Source organism: Poecile atricapillus, chromosome 7 (assembly GCF_030490865.1).
Source record: "Poecile atricapillus isolate bPoeAtr1 chromosome 7, bPoeAtr1.hap1, whole genome shotgun sequence".
In the NCBI taxonomy this organism is placed as follows: domain Eukaryota; kingdom Metazoa; phylum Chordata; class Aves; order Passeriformes; family Paridae; genus Poecile; species Poecile atricapillus.
The window spans coordinates 17,780,617-17,800,863 of NC_081255.1; the positions used below are offsets into that span (position 1 = coordinate 17,780,617).

General features: G+C 39.1%; 1 protein-coding gene across 3 annotated transcripts in view; it reads left to right on the top strand.

Moving 5' to 3' along the window:
- The window catches only part of TGFBR3 (transforming growth factor beta receptor 3), a 115,102-nt gene that overhangs the window by 76,332 nt on the left and 18,523 nt on the right, over positions 1 to 20,247 (top strand). For 2 of the 3 annotated variants that reach the window (XM_058842550.1, XM_058842551.1), the window contains exons 5-12: positions 1,741 to 1,924; positions 7,264 to 7,432; positions 9,707 to 9,854; positions 14,396 to 14,585; positions 15,802 to 16,118; positions 16,797 to 16,946; positions 18,686 to 18,817; positions 19,067 to 19,234. In XM_058842550.1, the coding sequence (XP_058698533.1) occupies positions 1,741 to 1,924; positions 7,264 to 7,432; positions 9,707 to 9,854; positions 14,396 to 14,585; positions 15,802 to 16,118; positions 16,797 to 16,946; positions 18,686 to 18,817; positions 19,067 to 19,234 (1,458 nt within the window). The remainder of the gene's footprint in view (positions 1 to 1,740; positions 1,925 to 7,263; positions 7,433 to 9,706; positions 9,855 to 14,395; positions 14,586 to 15,801; positions 16,119 to 16,796; positions 16,947 to 18,685; positions 18,818 to 19,066; positions 19,235 to 20,247) is intronic. The other variant, XM_058842552.1, reaches the window with a different exon arrangement.

Here is a 20,247-nt window from a genome sequence, read left to right on the forward strand (position 1 = left end):
AATTTGCAATTTCGTTCCATGTGCCAAAGGATGTAATTTACGTACCTACTTTGACAAATATTTGCAAGTCCCAAACAATTTAGTATGTATCACCCTGAAATAGTGCTGGCAACAATAGCTTCAGGGAAGGTTTGTTGCCATTAGTTAATATCTGTAATTGGAACGTGCTTTCAGATAATCTGTGTAAAATAATTAGGTTGAGAGATACTTAAGTTTAAAGTTTATGATTAAATTATTTAAACATAACATAACAGAAATTGTTATGATGTGTTTTTATGATTTGTTTTTCCTTCTTTGAGTTATCAGTAGTTTTGGCTTCTCAGTTGGGTAAAAAAATGTATTGTTCCACCAAAGAAGTCTGGGTTAGTACAAAGATGTGAAGAGGGAAGGGGGAGGAGAAAAACAGGGTGACTCAAACTTCTTCTACGATGCTCAGAGAACAACAGAAGAAGATGGAATGGTGGTACTTTAATGAAACCTTGTTTGCTGCAGTGGTCTGGAAGTAGAGGCTGTGTGTAGGTGAACAAACTTACAGGGAATATATCCAAAAAGGTCTTCACTGATGATTTCATACCTGAAAGCTTGCTGTGCTTTCACTCAAGTACATATTCTTCTTGACTAGGTATTTAGGTCTTACTCAAAGTGTTCGTAGAAGGACCAGCCTGGGTAGGGCATGCAGGCCCCAGTCCTTGAGCACCTTGAAGGAGGAGACAGTGAAGTGTATGGATGGGTTGGGCAAATGAAGGAATGCTGCTCTTTCACCACTTCCTGTAGGGACCTCTCAAGAGCTGACAGGTGTCCTGGTAGTGCTGGCTCCCTGCCATCTGCAGGGAGTCAAAAACTTGCTCTTGGGATGATGTTGCATTGTAGTAAATCTGGAATGACTTGTTTAAGCATCACTCAAGACCAGCACAGGTTGAAGCAGGTCAGAGTCTGAAAGAGAGTCTGACCCCCTCTGCCACCTTCTGGTTTTGAATTATACTACTGCCACTCCAGTGAAGTTGTATTTGAACATCTTTGGCTTTCCTTCAGAACCTGTTATACCTCTGTGTACAGTTTTCCCTTTTTTACTATTTTAAATAACATTTTAGTCTTTCCATTGAAGACCTCAGTTAATGTAACCTATTTTTAAGAACTTTTCAAAAGATGTATATAACTCATCTGCTTTATCTATTAAACCAAAGTATTTCCTCACTTCCTCTAAATAAAGCAACAATAAATACCATCCTTTTCTCTTAGCCTTTCTCTTTCCTTACTTTCTATATCTGGGCTGGCCTCTTTATGTCACTGCGCTTAGACTCACATTCTTTCTGATTTGGGATTTACTTCAGTAGTTCCCAGTTTTATTTAGCTTCACATTCTTATCTGCCTTCATTTCTTCAGATCATCCTCTTCTTATTCTCTCCCTTCCTTTGTCCCCAAAGTTTACCTCCCCTTGCAGCACTGCAGTTCTGCTTCTACAGCAGTACAATGTTGGAGTGGCTCAGAGCCTGCTGTTACTCAGCTGCCCTGTGCACCCCACCTGGGCTGATGGGTACTTCATTTGTTATTAAAAACATCTCTGAAAAAGGGATCGTTATACAGTTGTTAAAACATGTGACATTTGGGTATTGTTGGAAATAAGCCATGATCACCTTCAACCACTGCATTTGGGTCTGACAGATGACATTGCTTAAACATGCTACATGTCTGTGTGTATATATATGGACCACATTAAAAATATGTTTTTATTCCCATCAGGTGTCTTTAGGTTCCGTTGTTCAGTTTGAGAAGGGAAACTTCTCCTTGTCAGCAGAAACGGAAGAAAAGTTTTTTCCTGAGAAAAATGAACATCTGCTACAGTGGGCCCAGAAGGAATATGGAGCAGTAACATCTTTCACTGAACTTAAAATTTCAAGAAACATCTATATTAAAGTAGGAGAAGGTAAACCAAAACAAAACCCACTGAATTCACAGACACTTTCAGATACTGAGAATAAGTGTTGCTTATATTTCACTTATTTTAATTTTTAAACATGCCTCTCATTCTCCAAGAGATATGATATGAAAGGGGAAGGCAGAGAAAAAAGAGCAAGCCTAAAGACCAGACCTTGGATTTAGGCAACTTTTAGTGGATTCTGGTGCCATAACTTTATGCTTATAAATGTGGATGCAATTGCTCAGAATCTTACAAGAGTCAAACTTTGCCTTTTAAACAGAATTAACTATTCATGGTGATTGTTTGGGTGCATTCATCTGAAGAACTGGAGACCTTGAATTAGGGGGAAATTTCTAGAAAGGCTTGAGTTACGTTTCTTTCAGTATTTGCTTGTATGAGGACCCAGGATCCTTTGGGCAAAGAATTATTGCTTTCCTTACCAAACTAAATTACCTCAGTCTGTCCTTGCGTGTTTTCATCCCAAGGAGAAAGATTTCCTGTCCCTGTGAGCCACGTGCCAGATTCTTCAGGTGGCCCAGTGCAGGTGGGAGAGGACTCCAGCTCCTCAGGGACTTCACAGGCCCATATTGGGTGGGGTTCAGGCTGTAGCTCCATAGCTGAGCACTGTTGGCACAACATAACTATATGATCCTCTACAGGAATGTTTCTACAGAGACTCCCAAACAGCTGAACTAGTTGGTTACAGAAAAGAAAAAACCAACCAAAAGCCTTCTGTAGAGAAAACATTCTTTCCTAACCACATGTCATTTGATTTCCTCATACATGAGGCTTGCCCCCCAAAATCAGAACATGCCTGAGCTGGTTTTATCCAAATCTGCCAAATTTGTAGAGGATTCCCCTGTGTGGTTTTTTTTGGTTTTTTGGTTTTTTTTTTGTTAGGTTAGGTTTTGGTTTTTTTTTGTTCTACTTGGCACCAGTCTTAGATTCTAATGCCAGAAAATCATTCAGAAATATATTTATTAGCTTACTAAAGTGTTCTTGAAACATATACAGGGGAGTAGTGTTCTTTGCATTGTGGAGACAAATATTTAATTAGGTATGTTGAAAAAAACATAAAATTTTGTTTGTTAATTTGCACATCTCCAGTTAAACCAGGAGGCTAAAGAGGAGAGTTTTGCATCATCTTTAGAATGCGCTAAAACACAATTTAATTAGGAGTAAGTACACAGAATAGAACTTGGCAGGCAACCAAAATAGAAAGTTTCTAAGAAGGCTCCTACAAACCAGCTCAGCTGTAACCGTATTGGATTTTGATTTAAATTCTTGGCAGAAGAATGAATATGTGTGTATGTGTGGAGGTTGTGCATGTGTTCGGGGGTGGGGACAAGGTCAGTTCTTGAACTGCAGCAGTCATGTGCAGAGTTCTGTGAAAACCACGTGGGATGTGGTCCTGGTCTACTTCTCTGCAGAGTGAACAATAGAATCACTGGATTTCACAAACCACAGCATACAGTGGTGTCCATTTTAGGGTTTTCATACAAAACTTAAACTCCTCGTGTGATTTAGTAAGGTACCCTCTGCTGACAGTCTGAATCACTGCTAATAGTGCTCACAATCTACAGGTGGTCATACAAAGCAGTTCCTTGCTATGTGACTGATACAGAATTTGATGGTTGTATCCATATAATTGTCTTCATTTTAGCTTCACTCAAGTTAGACAAATCTGACACTGGTAGATTTAACATTTTAGAGGTGTAGGCTGTAATGAATACAGCAAACAGAAAATGCAAGCCAAAGGACAGAAAGATCTGAAGAAGGCTGATCTTTCATAGAATAAAGCTGCTTCTGATGCCACGGGTCTCTAAAGTCACTTTTGAAACTGCAGATGAAAGGCAGCTGAGAGCACTACCAAACTGGATCAGGGCCAAGTGCATCTGAATCCTGTTGATTCTGAAGAGTAGCTGATCAAATACTGCAGGGGATGATGATCACAGCAAGAACTGTAAGGGTTCAGAATGGAGGTTCGGAAGAAGGGGACACAATAAGTGGGGTTCTTGTTCTTGCCTTGGTTTGTGTAATGAAGGAGATGGCAGAGTGACTGCTGTGATAATCACTGTCAGATTCTAGAAAGCAGGACTGCTCATGGTGAAAGTGGTCTTAGTACGTGTTTTTCAGCAGAAGTCAGTTTAATTCCTCGTGGTTCAGTAAGACATGATTGAACAAGTCAGGAAGTCCAGTCTGTTAGCTAAATGTTGCCTAATGCATCCAGTATCACCAGTAAATCCAGAGCAAAAGTGCTAGCCTGGAGGGACCCTAATTTCAACACATTTCTTAGCTGAATAAGAAAATTAATTAGCCTTTACAGTAGCTAAACTGGAAAATGTACCGTCTATTTGCAGATGATAACACTGTGCTTCTGTCCTGGCAGAAGCTGAAGCATTAGTCCTGACTCTGAATTTATAGCAAATTCACATGAGTGCACATATCCTGCATGCCATGCATGGCTTGGTTTAATGCTTGCACATGGTCATATTGTGTCTAGCTTAGCTGTGTGTCCTGCTGCAGGATGAGCACTGCCCAGCATTTGCATCCTCCCTCCTGAAACCCCTGTAGGCCCTGCCCTGGTCCCATTTCTATCCTGCCATTAAAAGCCAGCCAAGGTTCTGATTTGTGTTGTGCTAAGGGCTAGCAAACTGCAAAATACACGAGTAAGTCCTACTATCAAAGTGCCCAAGGAAAATTCCAAACACCTTGCTTATGCCCAACTCAGACTTTGAAAGACAAGCTCTGCTTGAATGGGATTTTTATTGATGAATTCAACTGCTGCTGCCCAGGGTGCCTGTCTTGGAGAGTGACACTTTATTAACAATGCTCATTTACACAAAAACCTCCTTAGGATGATGTTAAGTTTGGATATTCAACTTTTAGCCAAGAACCTGTGGATGACACCTAATTTGTGCAGAATAGAGCAGTGTCCCCATTAGTAAAATGAAAGTGATGCACACAGAAACTGCAGATCCTGGTGTGCAGTCCTCTCCATCCAGGCAGCGTGGCACTCCTGGCTGAAGGAGGAGGTGGCTGCTGACCACTGCTCACAGCTCTGTTGCTTTCTGGCCAGGGCACCCCTTGGCAACCTGGCCTGCTGGCCAGAGACCTTCTGCTGAGGGTAGTGCCTGCAAACCTCACGTCTGATTCCATATTGGGAGTCTGGGGAGATTAGAGAGGCAGAGAATCCATAAACTGACTGTTTGTTGGCTGGTTTGGTAATGTTTTTAATTGATTGCAGACACCTGCAGTCCCTTTCCAAAGTAAGCAGACGGCCCTGAAACTAGCAAATAAGAGATGTGCAGTGAGCAAAGAAAGATGAAATGGATCCCCTTTTCTTTTCTGGTCCAGCCCAATTTTGGTCACTGGTGTGAATGAGAGTACATACATTCTGGTGTGAATGTCAAGCAGCCCGTGATAGAGTTAAAATTTTCTGCAGAGGAAAAGCACGCTATCAAGTGGAGGCCCAGGCTGGGGAGTCTGTGTGCTCCTGGCGGCAAGAGCAGCACTTCTGGAGAGCTCCAGAGACGCCTAATGGATGTGCCAGGAGCAAGAGCTGAGTTCTTTGCAATGGCAAATGATAGCACGTGTGGTAATTACCCACAAACTACTCCAGAACTGTTATTTTATGGCCTGAATCATGTACAGCAGCTAAGAAGCAAATACCTAGTGTCTCTGTGTGTGTATATATGTTTAAAAATTCAAGCTCAGCACAGACCATTTGGGATCATTTTCCATTCTGTGCTGTTGTGGGAGGAGCTGGCAGAACTGCAGCTGCATTCAAGGCTAATCTGGCAGGGCACATACCAGATGTTGGAGAAGTGCTTTGCTTGGGCAAGTATGAACAGTTACAGCCTTATACAGCTTTAGTAGCTTCTGTAGGGGACACAACAGGGTTAATATTCAAAGGCTGCTTCATATAAGATCAGGAGAAGAAACTCCCCTAATTGTTTCTGCAGAGACCGGGGTCACAGAAGTCTCTGGTCTTCCTGCAGAGTTGGGTAGCACACGCAAATGCACTTCAGAGGTGACATTTCAGTTCTCCTTTAGAGAGTGCATGGCCTCAGCACAACTTCTAAGAGTTTGTTCACAATGCATGCTAGTTGATTTATTTTCTTTTGTTTTTTTGGGTTGTTTTGTTTTGGGGTTTTTTTTGTGTGTTGTTACTGACTTTAATAGGAAAAGTCTTTCTTGTTAAGCAACGGTCAAAGACCCAGCCATGTGGAATTGTATTCTTACAGGACTTCAAGTGTTTGAACATGGTACTTAGTCCTTCTATGTATTATGATAATTCATATGTCAAGCTATCTCAGAAATGCAAAGTGCTCCTGATTTTCAGTGGAAATTCTGTTTCTTGGGGTACAGTAACATAGGTTGTGCATGAGAATTTCATATGAAGTGACTGTTTTTTATGGTTTGCATTTTACACTAGTGGCTTTTCCCTCAGAGGGTGCTTGGGCACTGGAACAGGCTCCCCAGGGCAATGGTCACAGCATCAGCCTGGCAGAGGTCAAGAAGCCTTGGGACAGTGCTCTCAGGCACATGGTCCTGTACAGGGCCAGGAGTTGGACTCGATAACTCTTATGGGTCTCTTCCAACTCAGCCTATTCTGTGATTCTCTAATGCTCATGTTCTGCTTTTTGGTTAAAACCAAAAGAGAGATTGAATATCTATGCTAGAATTTAATCATTTCAGCTATGCATATTGTAAGCAGACTTTCTTAATGTCAACAGCTGATTCCATAATTTTCTTGATATTTTTAATTTTCCACATGTGAGAGAAATGCAGTATTTGTTCCTTTCTAGACAATACTGACTCTGACTACACAATATATAGGAAATATATTGAGTAAGGAAATGGAAAGTACTCTCTGTAGTATTTAAAAAATTGTAAGGTTATAATAACAAGAATAAAACATTTTCCACAGGGAGAAGGAGTTGATTCCAAGTTCTCTCTGAGTAAATTTCAATAGAAAGAAATCTCTTGTAAAGATGCAAGGAACAAATTAAATGTATTTTATTAATTTTGAAAAGTTTTCACATATTTTCCTTTAGAATTGTTTTCAAATTTCTCTTTGCAGGGATTTTCTTTCATTAAGTGTTTAAATCCATAAATAATAACTATTCAGTTTAGAAGCATATATTTCTATTAGAAAGTTGATCTATTGGTGCAATAGTAATCTCTTTCAATATGATGATTTGTCTTATATGCTTATAATGGATGGTAGATGCACCTTTCAGTAATATAATGCACACTGAAGCTGATGTGGTACGTGCCTACATCTAAGCTGACATCTGTGTTTAAAGGTCCATATGCCTTCTTTTTTTTTCCTCCTGCAGATCAAGTTTTTCCTCCCTCGTGCAACATAAAAAAGAATTTTCTTTCTTTAAATTACCTTGCGGGATACCTACAACCAAAGCCAGCAGAGGGGTGCCTTATGTCTAACTTAGTCCAAGAAAGAGAAGTTCATATCATTGAACTAAGCACTCCAAATTCCAATCCTAACAGGTAAAGTATCATCTAAATAGACTAAAACTGATTGAAATAATAGCTAAAAATTTCACTTGTCTAATAAAATTCAACTGAAAGTAGCCATTTCATCTTTAAAGAAAAGCTTGGGCTTTAGTACTTTGCCCTAAATAGAAATTGGTTCTCCGGTATGTAAAGATTTTGAATTCTACTTCATAATTACAGGGTTTTTCTGGACAGGACTGCAAAGCATAGCTTTTATGGACTATATACTGCTCCCCTTCTCACTCAATAACGTTTTTCCAAGGGTAAGGTGAATAAGGGAATATCAGGAAGGGCAGTATCTGACAGAGAGGTTTTAAGGTTAGAACACTGTATGAGGAGGTGAGACAGAGGTTGAAAGTAATCTTGACCTGTCACAGATAGGGATGACTTGGCAGCAAGGTCTAGGACAGTGACTCCGAGACAGTGTCCAGAGGCTGCAAATTATCTGTGGTCTATGGTAAGCGTTCCACAGTTGCTCTGAAGATTCACAACAGTATTTTCTGTCAAGTTTCCAGTTGAATTTGATAGTTTGATAATTACGAGAAATGTTAAGGGCTGACAGTGGTGCACTGACCAAAAAACTTTTAAACTACTGGTTAGGAAAAGTAATTCTCTGTACGCATTATGAAGACTTTCTAAACTGTCAAAGGTACCTTTGGGGGAAGTAAGACATTTAAAATACTCATCCTTTGCTGGTCTTTCCTATATCTTAGTGGGGGAACACAAGTGGGGTTTTCTTCAGATAGTCATGCTTGGGAAACCTCTTCCTAAGTGCCAGGTATGATTGCTAGAACAGAAATTTGCTATGAAACTTAGATGGTTGCAATTTCATCAGAGATAAGGTGGAATTAAAATCCTGTCTCCTTACTGCATTCACTGGGTATCTGGCATTATCTGTTTCCTCTCCTCGTGCAACTGCATGTGAGTGCACCCTATTCCTAATGAGAAAATCACACAGAGAGAGAGGAGGAGGTGTTTTTGTGGAAAGGATAGTTCTCATTGCAAGATGCTGAACCCAAAGCCTGATAATTTTCTTGGACAGTAACCTGGGGAAAGTAAGAAAGTTCTGAGGTGTAGTGGAAGTGCAGCAAGTAACCCCAAATGATGATGCAGCCCCATCCTGAACAGAGCTGATGCTAAGCATCATTCCAAGTCCATTGTAGTGCTAGACAATGAAAGCCCTGGTTCCAAGCTTTTGGCTTTGGATGATAGTACAATAGGAATTTATTTACTTTTGGGATGGTAACACTGAAGAGAGTTTAGATATTTTGCTATTAAAAGTAAAAAAAAAGGTACTGAATTATTTTGTTCATAGTTTTGTGTGTTATCTGCAGCTATCCTTACAAAGTTTAAATCCCCAAAGAAAAGTACAGAGGCTGAGCTGGGCATGTGTAAAACTGCAGGAGATGGATCAAAGGTCCCAAGATATGCTAAGTCTCAATGCAGAATATTAGTCGGAACCTGTTACTTGGGGATGAGCACGTTCTTGTAATGTATGGCCCTGTAATATAGTCTGGAAGTATAGGTTTTTCTGTTGAATTGGTATTTTGCATGATGAGATATTATTGATGGGTAAGAACCCATTTGCTGTACTTATTTTACTGTGATCTTGAAAATCTGGATAGTTTTCATCTATTTTCCAGCAAGCAGTAGGCTGGACATCTGGGCTTTTTTCTTTTAAAAGTAAGTATATATCCAGAAGTAGTGGAAACTGAATCCACTGCTTAATTCCTCAAAGCACGCAAGATCTAAAGCAGTCATTTCACAATTTAACTGTTTAGGCAGAGACACCCCCCAGTATAGTACTTGTGGTTTGGGTTGGGGTTTTTATGCATGTATGTTTACCTGCTTCTGTTCTTTACTTTTTTTAAGGTATTATTCTAAGCTTTAATGCAGTTATGGCCAGAGGAAAATGGAACAGTTATATTTAGGCACTGTCACAGTGAAATAAGAAAATTGTTTACTTTAGAAAGCAACCTGCTAGTCATATAACTTAGCTGCACTAAATAATAGGTGAATTGAGTAGCACACTTCTTGTAAATAAGAGACAGAAATTTTATTTTTCTAAAAAGTACTTGTTTCTATTGTTATGCAAAATCACTTATGTGTATATGGAATAACAATCTGTTTTGCACATGTTGTGTTGCCTGGGATAATATCCAGCATTTTAATCAGCTGGCCAGACAGTGGAAACATGATGGATTGGAAGAAGGTTGATAGCTGAAAATTTCTGGCATTCTGTTCTAACTTTCTATTTTCCACATACAGTGCTCTCCAGGTGGATATAATCGTTGACATTAAACCATCTCAACCAGGCGCCAGACTTGTCAGAGATGTCGTACTTATCCTCAAGTGTAGAAAGTCTGTCAATTGGGTTATCAAGTCTCATGATGTCCAGGGAAAGCTGGATGTGATTGTAAGTTAAGGCACTTCTATTTTTTGGGAGCTATCATAATGCAGCAGTATAAAATTCATTTAAATGTGATTTAGTGCTAGATTTCTGAATGTTTTCTCTTAGCTGCTTTTTTTTAATAATTACTGTATTTTAAGGAGTAAATGGATAAACTTTTTATTCTCATAAACTTTCAATATATGGACTGTAAAACTAACCACCAACACATTGCAGAAGCCAGGTGGTTAGAGCAAGGACTTAGCTTGTGGTTTTTTTACTTCTGTTGAAGCACCCTAAACACAGAGTTGGGTGTTCATCTCTCTTTTTGCTGTTACTTTGGTGAATGGATCAACAGGTTCATGTCAGAATTTGGAATGATGCCTTAAGGTGCAGAATAGATATTACTAGATGTGCAGCACATCCCTTTAGAAGTAAAACTCCTTTACTTCTGCTTGTGGTAGGTGTAGTAGTATCTATCCCTCTTCCCTGCCAGTACTTCTGTCTCCAGTAAGTGTTTGGTCAAATTGACTTCATCTCTCCCCAGACAGCAAAAATAATTTTTTTTAAAGTTAACACCAGGCTCTCTGAAGTTAAACTTCTAAGATTACTGGAGATGCTGATTCATGTTAATTTTTGATACAGGCTTTGTGGCTTAGCACCATTTCTACTAAGAAAATGTGTTTTCCCTTAATCTGGAATAAATAAATATAACTGAACTGATCTTTCAACCTATAAATTTGTGGCCTATTTCTGTCCTAAGTGATCAGTTAGGAGCACATTGTACAATTGAACTGAATGTTTGCTCAGGACCACCAAGCAGCCTCACAATTATCAGTTTTGCAGCAATTCAGTTACGTTTTCAAACTCCAGTTTATGGTATTTATAGGAATTTTACTTTGCTTAGGTGCTTTCTGCTAGTAATTTGTGCAAAGGAAATTTTGGCAGAATGCAAAGGCTAATTGATCTAAAACTCCTAAGAAAATAGATTGATAAGCAGAATTTCATAGCAGCTTTTGAGAGTGAAAGGGAATAAAAGAAAGCTAATTTGGGTCTTGCTCAGAAAGTTTAATGGAAAAATTGGTGGATGATGAAGTTCCCTCTTGATCCCTGGCACACATTTATCTTACAGACAGAAAAGGATGTTCTGGTCATTCTGTAGGGCCGAAATAGTCAGTCCTTAAAGGAAAAGGTCAAGGTTGCTGTGGATTACCACTCTTGTAAGCAGAAGGATGAAAAATAATGCTTGACTTCAAAGTTTCATTCTGTGTTATTACATAAAATTCACCACTGTATATTTGGGCATATATGGATCTACTTTCACAGGATAGAGAATTGTGCTTTAGTTCACACCATGCTAGGAGAGAACTCAAGTAGCATATTTCATGTCCATGAAGCAATCACTTTATGGATGATCAGTTTTCACAAGATAATTTATACAGGTTTTTAGAATTTCTAAAATGCTGTACTTGAATATAGAAAAGCAAAATTGCTTAAAAAACTTTATTTCTAAAGTTCTTCTTTATTAATTATTGAGAATATAAGTAAAAATTATAATTAAAAATAACTTCTGTAATGAATGGCAGCAGGTAACATTTTATTTAGATTAACAAAAAGAGAAAGTAATACATTAAATATATACAGAAATGTCAGTATTTAAAAGCTTTGCGTTCGTGTTAGGATTTGTGAGTAACTATTTACTGCTTCATTTATATAGGTGCTTCATTTTCTAAATACATGTTCATTTTCCTTTATTTAGAAGGGAGTAAGGGAGGGAACTAAACTCCCCCATGTCATTAAAAAGCCTACATATTCAACATTTAGAATCTCTTCGTATCTTTATTAAGCTGAGTGTCTTTCCAAGCCCAAATTTAGACAATGCTTAAAAACATTACTAAGCAATTAGGTAATGTTTCACAATGTTCTTTTTATTAGTTGAAGCAGTTCCACGCACTTCAATTTTCCTAACTTCTTGCCCTCACTACAAATTAGAATTGTCTTGAGGGGATTGGCAAGCTGAGAGGGAAAGGTTAGTGCTAAGCTGCCTCAAACCCACAACTGCAAGTTACTGAGGTCTAAGTTCACAGACAAAAAATGAAAAAGATATTTTAGGTCGTATAGCTCATCTCCCAGCTTGCTGTGTTTTTTGAAACTGAAAGAGGATGGACACAAACCCAAGTAAAATGGCAGTGCTTTAGGTAAATTAATTGCACATGATGTATGTGCAGTGCTTTCTTCCCAGACTGTATTTAACTCCTGTGTTGAGTCCTTACATGCAGTGCTTGTGTGGTTCTGTGCTTGAACACTGCTGTTCACATCACTTCCTTTGCAGCTGGTGTCCCTCTGCAGAGCTGGGAACTGTGCAGTGAAGTTCCAGAAAGAAATTAAGTTTGTTGAGGGGCGATGCACACCCCAAACCTTTGAGGGTTTCAGAAGTTTGGAGGGATGGTTGTTTACCTGAGAACAGCTGCCCACCGCTTTCTGAAATGGTCTCTATTCTGAGTGGGTTGGTGGGGGCTCAGATTGCCTGGTTTCATCACTGTGTGTGCAAGTGTTGGCAGGGCAGGCAAGTGAAAGAGGGTCTATTCCTGAGAGCCCTTGTTCTTGCTTTTTTGTTTCAGTGAGGCAATGCAAGACTGAACATGTACAGGCTCAGTGTGGAGTGGAGGGGTGTAAAGAAGCCCTGGAAACGCTCGGGTGCCAGCTAGGACAGTAAAGTTCTGAGATAATATTTGTACAGCTGTCTCCTCATGACAGAACAGTAAAGAGATGCTGCAAAGTTGGGGCAGCATAATAACTCCTACCAGTCAAAGCTGTGTGGTAATATGAAAATAAATGATCAGTCATGTCTAGATTTGCACGTGTTGAAGGTCAAAGATCTGTTGATCCCAAAGAGTAGTAAGACACTAAAATTAAGATACCTATTGCTCCATTTTTGTTTCTTATCTTCAGTGGCCTTTGCTGAGCATTGATAACTGTTCTGGTAACAGTATCCTCAAACCAGGCACTCTGTACTTAAAGTTATCTTTAACTTCAGTTGTGAAGCTCCAAGTGTTTAAGTGCAGAACTGTGTCTTTAGGAAGAAATGAGGGGGAGAGCTAACATGCCGTACACCATGCCGTTCCATCAGGGCTCTCTACATGCTTTATTCACTTCGTTCAAAAACTCATTCTGATGCCAGGTAGAGAAGCACAACTGAACTCTCTGTCCTGTGTAACATGTCCATATGAGCATTGTCTAAGTGAGATCTCTCTAGTCAATCTTCTGGTGTTCTAGAGTGAAAGAGATTTAAGATTTGTTCACATTGACGAAAAACCAGTGGGGATGAAAAGAAGATGCAGCATGTAGATGGAGAAGGTAATCAAGCATGGGAATGAAAGTGTTTGTGGAACATTCCATGGTATCAGCTGCATTAGAAAGTGCATTTCAATCACATTGCAGAAATCGTTGAAAAGTGGGTCATCGTGCCTTTCTTGAAGCATCTGTGTTCAGTTCTGTAGCCATTGATGTGATTGTTACAGTGATAATAGTAATGTTGTGATTGTAAGAATAAATATATATGTATTTAGCTTTGGTGTGAATGAATACATGTTAAGATGCCAAGCTGCTGAATACAAGTTTGTGTAATACCAGTGAATATTTTTGAACTGCCCCTCTAACAGTAAGAGATAATTATGTTACTTTGACTTCCCCATTTGGGCAAAAAAATTGGAAATTTTACAAAACATTTACAGGAAAATGAAAACCAAGTGGTTTTGTGACTCATTTATTTAATAATAATTCAGCATGTTCATTCATAAGGTCAGCATGTGCCTTTATGAGTTTTCTGTATAGACATATTTGTGTAAAACTTGTATTATTAATTAATTTAAAAACCTTTTCATGTGCAGAAAGTATGTGTTGTTTTTTTAAGTAGTCTGGCCACACATAAATGTGCATGCTCTCACTTACTACGTTATTAAGTGTTTAGTTCAATCCTGTTTAACAAACTCAATGCTTTGGAGGTGGCACACAGCATTTCTCAGGTGAAGCTCATTCAGACACAGCCTGTCCTTGGTGCCAGCTGACTTACAGCATTAGCTGGTATCAGCTCTACTTCATGAGCATGCTTTTTTGCCTTTTTCAGTAATGCTCATTTGAACAAAGGTTTTCCTTTATCCAGTTTAAGTAATGCTCTAATTCAAGAAATAAAGGGGACACTTGAAAATTCATTTATCATCTTGAGTTCACTTCAGGAGTAATTTCAGCTCAGTTTTGAAGAAAGTATGGCATTATACAAAAGGCTGTAACTATGTCTTTGTCTCGTTTAGGGATTAACAGTTTCTGATTGCCTTGATTTATTGTACTTCTGGCAGAGGCTGAGAGGAAGCAGGGGGTTCTTTTCCATCTGTGCAGCAGTTATGTGCCTAACGTGGCAGGGTTTGGTTTATTTCCCAGGTGTCCTCAGTTTGCTGTTATTTAGTAGGTTGAAACAGAATTAAAAAAAAACAGGTTTCAATCAGTGTTGCTATTCAATTGTGAGTATCCTTAAGTGATAAATTACAAACCAAGTTTTTCTTTATTTACAGACATCAAATAGTATTGGTTTTGGAAAAGAAACAGAACGATCCATGACTATGAGTAAATCAGTAATACCTGACCTTCCCTCATCACATGAGAGTTTGATCAAGTGGGCTTATGAGCATAATTATAGTCCAGTTATTTCCTACACAAAAGCACCTGTTGCTAACAGATTTCATCTGCAACTTGAAGATACAGGTAAGTTTGAAGGTGGACTTTTAGCATACAGAAAAAACATACCTTGTGTTTCTAGGAATACAATTTCTTGAAAGGTGTTTTCCCAGTTTTGAAGCTTTGGTTTTGGCTGTTGCACTTCTTTCACTGCTTGTCATCAAGAATGCTGGTAATATCTATGAATGATGGTTACAAATAATAACCTGTGGGTTTTTGATTAGAAAAGTCCAGGGAAATTAGTGTTACTTCCTGAAATTTGGTGAAATTAAATGTTTATAGTTTATCCAATGCACAAGACTTTATAGCTGATAGTACCCCAGTGTTCACTGAAATAGATGTCAGCAACTGGATATCTTGTTAGTTAATGAATTCAGCTTTGATTTTTTTTTTTGTGTGTGTTTTTTCCAAAAGTATGAGCATAGTGTTTCCTTGAGACGATTAAATAAACACTGAAACTGTTTACAGACATGAGTGGCTTACCAAAAAAGTCTGAGCAAGCAGAATAAATACAACTATTGAAAAAGATTGGGTATTTGGCCAAAGTAATTGCTGATGTAAAGCTATGTGGGTCCATTGAAGCTAGCAGAGTTGCATCTGCTTTTTTCACTAATTCTGAGTTTCAACCACTAGAACTATTGTTTCACAATTTTGATAAAGCTATGTTCACATTAATTTTATTAATTGCACTCTCATGGGTTCTGTCCTCAGCAGTTACATGTATAAGCCAAGAGATAGTTTTCTCATTTACTCACTATAAAGTTAACTCTTATTTAGCTTCATTCTGGTTAATAAGTAGTTAAGTAGCTTCACAGCAGTAGTGTGTGAATTTCTGATGGGTCAGGTAGTGGAAGAATTTCATCTAATGGTTTGCACTTAGGCTCTTTCAGCAGTACCAAAATAGTGTATTTGATGAATGTGATGTTTCTTTTACCTCTGTAGGTGTTTTACATATAATAGGTCCACTCATCAAAAGTCTGTTTTCAGCTCTTGGTGAGAGAGATTTCTGACAGAGACTAAGTATACCAAGATTAGATGCCTCAATAGCAACTAAACAGTTAGAGGAGTTTACCTGAAAAGCACAAAGATGCTGCTTTTAATGTCCTTCAGGAGCTCCCTTTATGGATAATATTTTTTTTTTTGTATGTAAATTATTAGCTGTGGATACTTTTTAGGAAAAATACCTGATAAACTAATATGGATTTGTTGTTGGTTTTTTTGGTTTTTTGTTTGTTTTTTTTAGAAGAGATGAATGATGAAGAAGACCATTCCCTTCCTCCAGAGCTGACAGAATTGCTTGGTGCTAACCCACTGCCACCTCCAAAGAATACTGATGGCCTGACTTTTCCATTTCACATTAACAGAGGAAGACATGACACAGTGGGAGAAGAAATCTTCCCATCCAGGCATTCAGTAGATACATTAATAAACCATGATTTTGGGCATTCCCTCTCAAAACATAAAGAACCTGAAGAAGTTCAGGGCAGTGCTGATATGGCCCTGTCAATAAAGTGTGATGACAAAGTTATGACAGTAGCTGTAGAAAAAGATTCTCTACAGGTTGGTGTGATATCTTATTCTCAAAACTGGGGAGGCTGTTTTTGGCAGATCATTTATTTGCATTTTGACTGAAAAAATAAACGTTCAATGTCCTACAGCCATCACCACACAAATCCCCCAAAACAGTTTGGTGAGGAAATGATACTGTAGATGTTCTTTGCCATAACTCAGAATTTTGTTTTCTCTTCCCAGCAATCTGGTGGCTTTTAGAGGGATTTCTGATTGAAGGTGTTCACAGTTGGTTCTGTCAAAAAATTACTGTACTCAGCCATCAGTCTGCATTTTTAATTTCCAAAGTACAAAGAACCTGCTTTTGGTAGCAGTGTAAATAGATCTAAAGATCTATCTTTACCATTTTCCAGCTGACAGGTTGCTTGTGTCCATTTGTATTGTGGAAAAGAGCCTGAAACACACAGCATTTTAGCTCATTTCAGACCAAACAGAGCCAGCATTATTAATTTACAGATTAATAATGAACCTGTTGTTTCCTTTTTTTCCATCTTACATTTATTCCTTGTCTGCCATGTATAACAGCATTTTGAGAGTGACCTTCCCTGGATGTCAGTACAATGAACTTCACTTCTTCCTGTCAGCAGTCACGAGCAGTGACTGAACTGCACTTCAGCAGGAGCTGAGCACGATTGTGCTTCAGCCCCTCACAAAGCGCCTTTGTTTCAGGCTGGCGGCTACACCCGCACAGAGCTCTCGCTGCTGGACCACTCCTGCAAGGCCAGGATGAATGGGACCCACTTCATCTTGGAATCTTCACTCAACAAATGTGGGACTCGGACAGCTTATATCTTGAACAAGATTGTTTATTTTAACTCTGTGAGTATTTCACAAAGAGGATCCACCTTCTGTACGGCACATTGTAGTAGTACGAGGAAGCCACTGTAGTTAGCTTTGGTCTTGGCAAACAGGAGGCATCCTGATCCTTTCCTGCCTAGCTCAAACCTAGCTGCAGCCACGGTACCTGTACTCAAGGAGGTATGAAGGCTGCACATTCAGTGTGTTCCTGTGGTCAGACGGCATCCCAGAGGAAAACAGAGGAGTTGAATACATTTGACAACATGGCTGCCCTTTGGGGACCATCTGTACCAGTCTGGGAGAAGTTGCACTGGCGTTCCCTGTGCAGCTTTGATCATCCGTACATAAGCAGTAACACTGCTGTAAAGAGAAGCAGGAATGAAATTTTGTACTTGGACAAAGCAATACCTTTTAATTTGTATCCTGAGTTAAGTGAAATTTTTTCTTGTAAAATTGTGTGTGAAAAAAGGTTTCCAAAATGTGATGAAATTACATTATTTTTGCATGCTTTTCTCGTAGAATTTGAATTTATATTTTTTAGCAGTTGCTATATATAGTAAAGGGACTTTTGAGTACTAGTATATGAGTGATGATGCAAAGGAGCCCAGTTAGGTTGGAAGCAACTGCTTCCAGATTGGCTCAGTTTATGACCGAGAGTACAATACAGATATTCTGGGTTCAAAAGTAATGACACGTTTCTCTTGCTGAGCTTTCCAGTACATAGAAGTAACTTTGGCAAATGATGGAAGGCCTGTGGTCCAACCCAAACACGGCTCAGGCAATCTGATCTGACCTTGCCTGGTTAAAACTGTTCTTTTGCTGGGGAGTCAGTAGCACCTAACTTTAGAAACAGTCCAAACCAAGATAGAATCTCCAGCAAATGACAGAACAGTATGGGTCTGGAGCTGAACATTTTCATGGCCCAAAGTAAAGTGGTTATTTACCTACTCTCCTTTCTCCATCATGTCTTTTAATAGTCTTGGCTATACACTTGAACTCCAAATTATGTGTGGGATTGTTCAGAATTTGGGAGCATTTCTCCTAAAAAACAGACACCCTGCAGTGGACTGTCAAAGGGTGTGTGTATGTCACTTTTTAGTAGTTGCTGTAAGTCTAAGAAAACAAAGTTGATGTCCTGGGAGGGAGGGAACTAGCTGAGAAGCTGCAAGCATAAAGAGGCAGAATGCAGAACACTGGAAAACAAAACCATAAATTCCCAGGTGAAAAAATGAAGACATGTGAAAAGGATGAAAAAAAAAGGGGGGGAAATTCAGTGGAAAAAAAAAGTGGGGGGAAATGAAGAAAGAATATCATGGGTTTGGGTGTACATGTCTGAAAAAAAATTGCTAATGACAGAAGAGAAAATCCTTTAGTGACCCTAGAATTTTTAGTGATTTTATATGAGTGCACTAAGGAGAACTGCAAGTAGCAAAATATGACTTTAGAAAGCCATTTCTTTTTTCAGTGTTGGCTATAGAAATAGAACGGAAATGCCGGGCTCTTCATTCAGACACCAACACTCAGACTGGTGTCTTTCTTTACTGGCTCTGAATTCTGGAAAAAATCTTGGGCCTCCTTTAAATATAAGCTGCATATCCTACATGCTCAGCACAAGGCTGTTGAAGACATGCTTTCACCATTTGCTTAGCTGGTGCTCTTCTTGTGGCCTTTGCATTGTTCTGAAGAGAACAGAAAATAATAACCACGAGAGTGCTCTGTTATCACCTAATCTAATTTGTTTGCAATCCCTCTCTGTGCAGATTGTCATTCAGCTGTCAGCACCAGCTGAAGGCAGCGGCTTTGAAGATGACGACATGGAATCAGGTGATAATGGATTTCCAGGGGATGCTGATGAGGGAGAGGTGGCTTTCTCAAGCTGGCCTGAAATAGCGGTATGTTACCCTTGGTTTTGCACCTGACAATGAAGAAATGCCTATTGTAATAGGCATTTCACATAAATTACATTAATTGTCTAGAAATTCATTTGTCTTTTAACACATTTCTTTTCACTATGGTTTCTTATGACCCTGTTGAAGATTTGCACTGAGTAGATGTAACGTGGGTGGGCCTGTATTGTACATAACAAATTTGTCCTACCACTCCTGACTTGTGATGTTACTGTATTTTTTTTCTCATTTTAGTTTAATTGCACACTGCACCAGCCAGAGGATGACAGAGGCATTTTCTGGCCTCCTGAGCCACATATCACCAATGTGACCTTCAACATGGAGCTGTACAAAACAGATTTGTTCCTTGCTCCCTCCCAAGGACTCTTCTCTGTTGCCAAGAATGGGCCAGTATATGTAGAGGTAACAACCTGAAAAAGACTTCAAACTAACAGAAGGGTTTTGCAAGGCTGTGCAGCTGAGCCAGATCTGTTCCTGTCAGTTGAAAGATTTTGTTTGGCAGTTGGTTCAGGCCACTGTGGTGGCTGCAGAGAACAGAAACTGTGGGTTGAGAGGTAGGACAATATTTTTTGGCTAAAAACGCAAAGGATTCTTACAAAATGGAAGAATTTAACTTACAAGATAAATTGGTGATTCTTGCTAAATCTTTTCTGTACCAAAATTAAAGGTGGTTTCTGAGCTCATGCTCTGAACTGGCATGTCCTGATGGGTTCATTTTATTGTATGTCTGAACCTCATCTGAAAGATGTAGGCTTGCAAAAAAATTATTACAGATGTGTGTCTTTCATATGCTTGTGTTCTCAGGTTACACAGTTAATGCAGATTCTGGTCTCTCCCCAGTCTGCTTTATAACATCAGTTATTATCCTTTTAAATGCTACCACATAAGAGATCTAGCAGATTTAGATAAACAATACTGAAACAAAATCAACAGCCCAGTACCCTTGACTTCAGGTGCATTTTGTGCATGATGATATTTCTGCACGTTGCTGAGTTGCTTATGAAATCTGTGGAATTTCGCACCAACACAGTCAGTGTTTTTAAAGATAGCTGTGTGAATAGAATTTTGGGTTTTCAAATAGTGGTAGACATTAATAAGTGCAGCTTTAGCAATGAAGAAGTATTGCTGGTTTCTAGGCAAGTCAATCACAGGGTGTGAGCTGTGGGGTTGTAAGACCAGGAGAAAGCAGCAGTGCTGTGCCGTGTCTCTTGCCCAAGGCAGCTCCTCTTTGGGAGCCTGTGTTGCACATGATAAGCACAGTGACCCATTTGGTGCAGATTTCTTCAGGATTTCAGTTTGCTTTGTCATTTCTTTGTTCTCTACCCAGTGAAAAGTACTTAAGACAGCTAAAGCAAAAATAAAGTCTGTCACACTCAGTTAAGAATATTTTTATAACAAACACTTAAAACCATCCA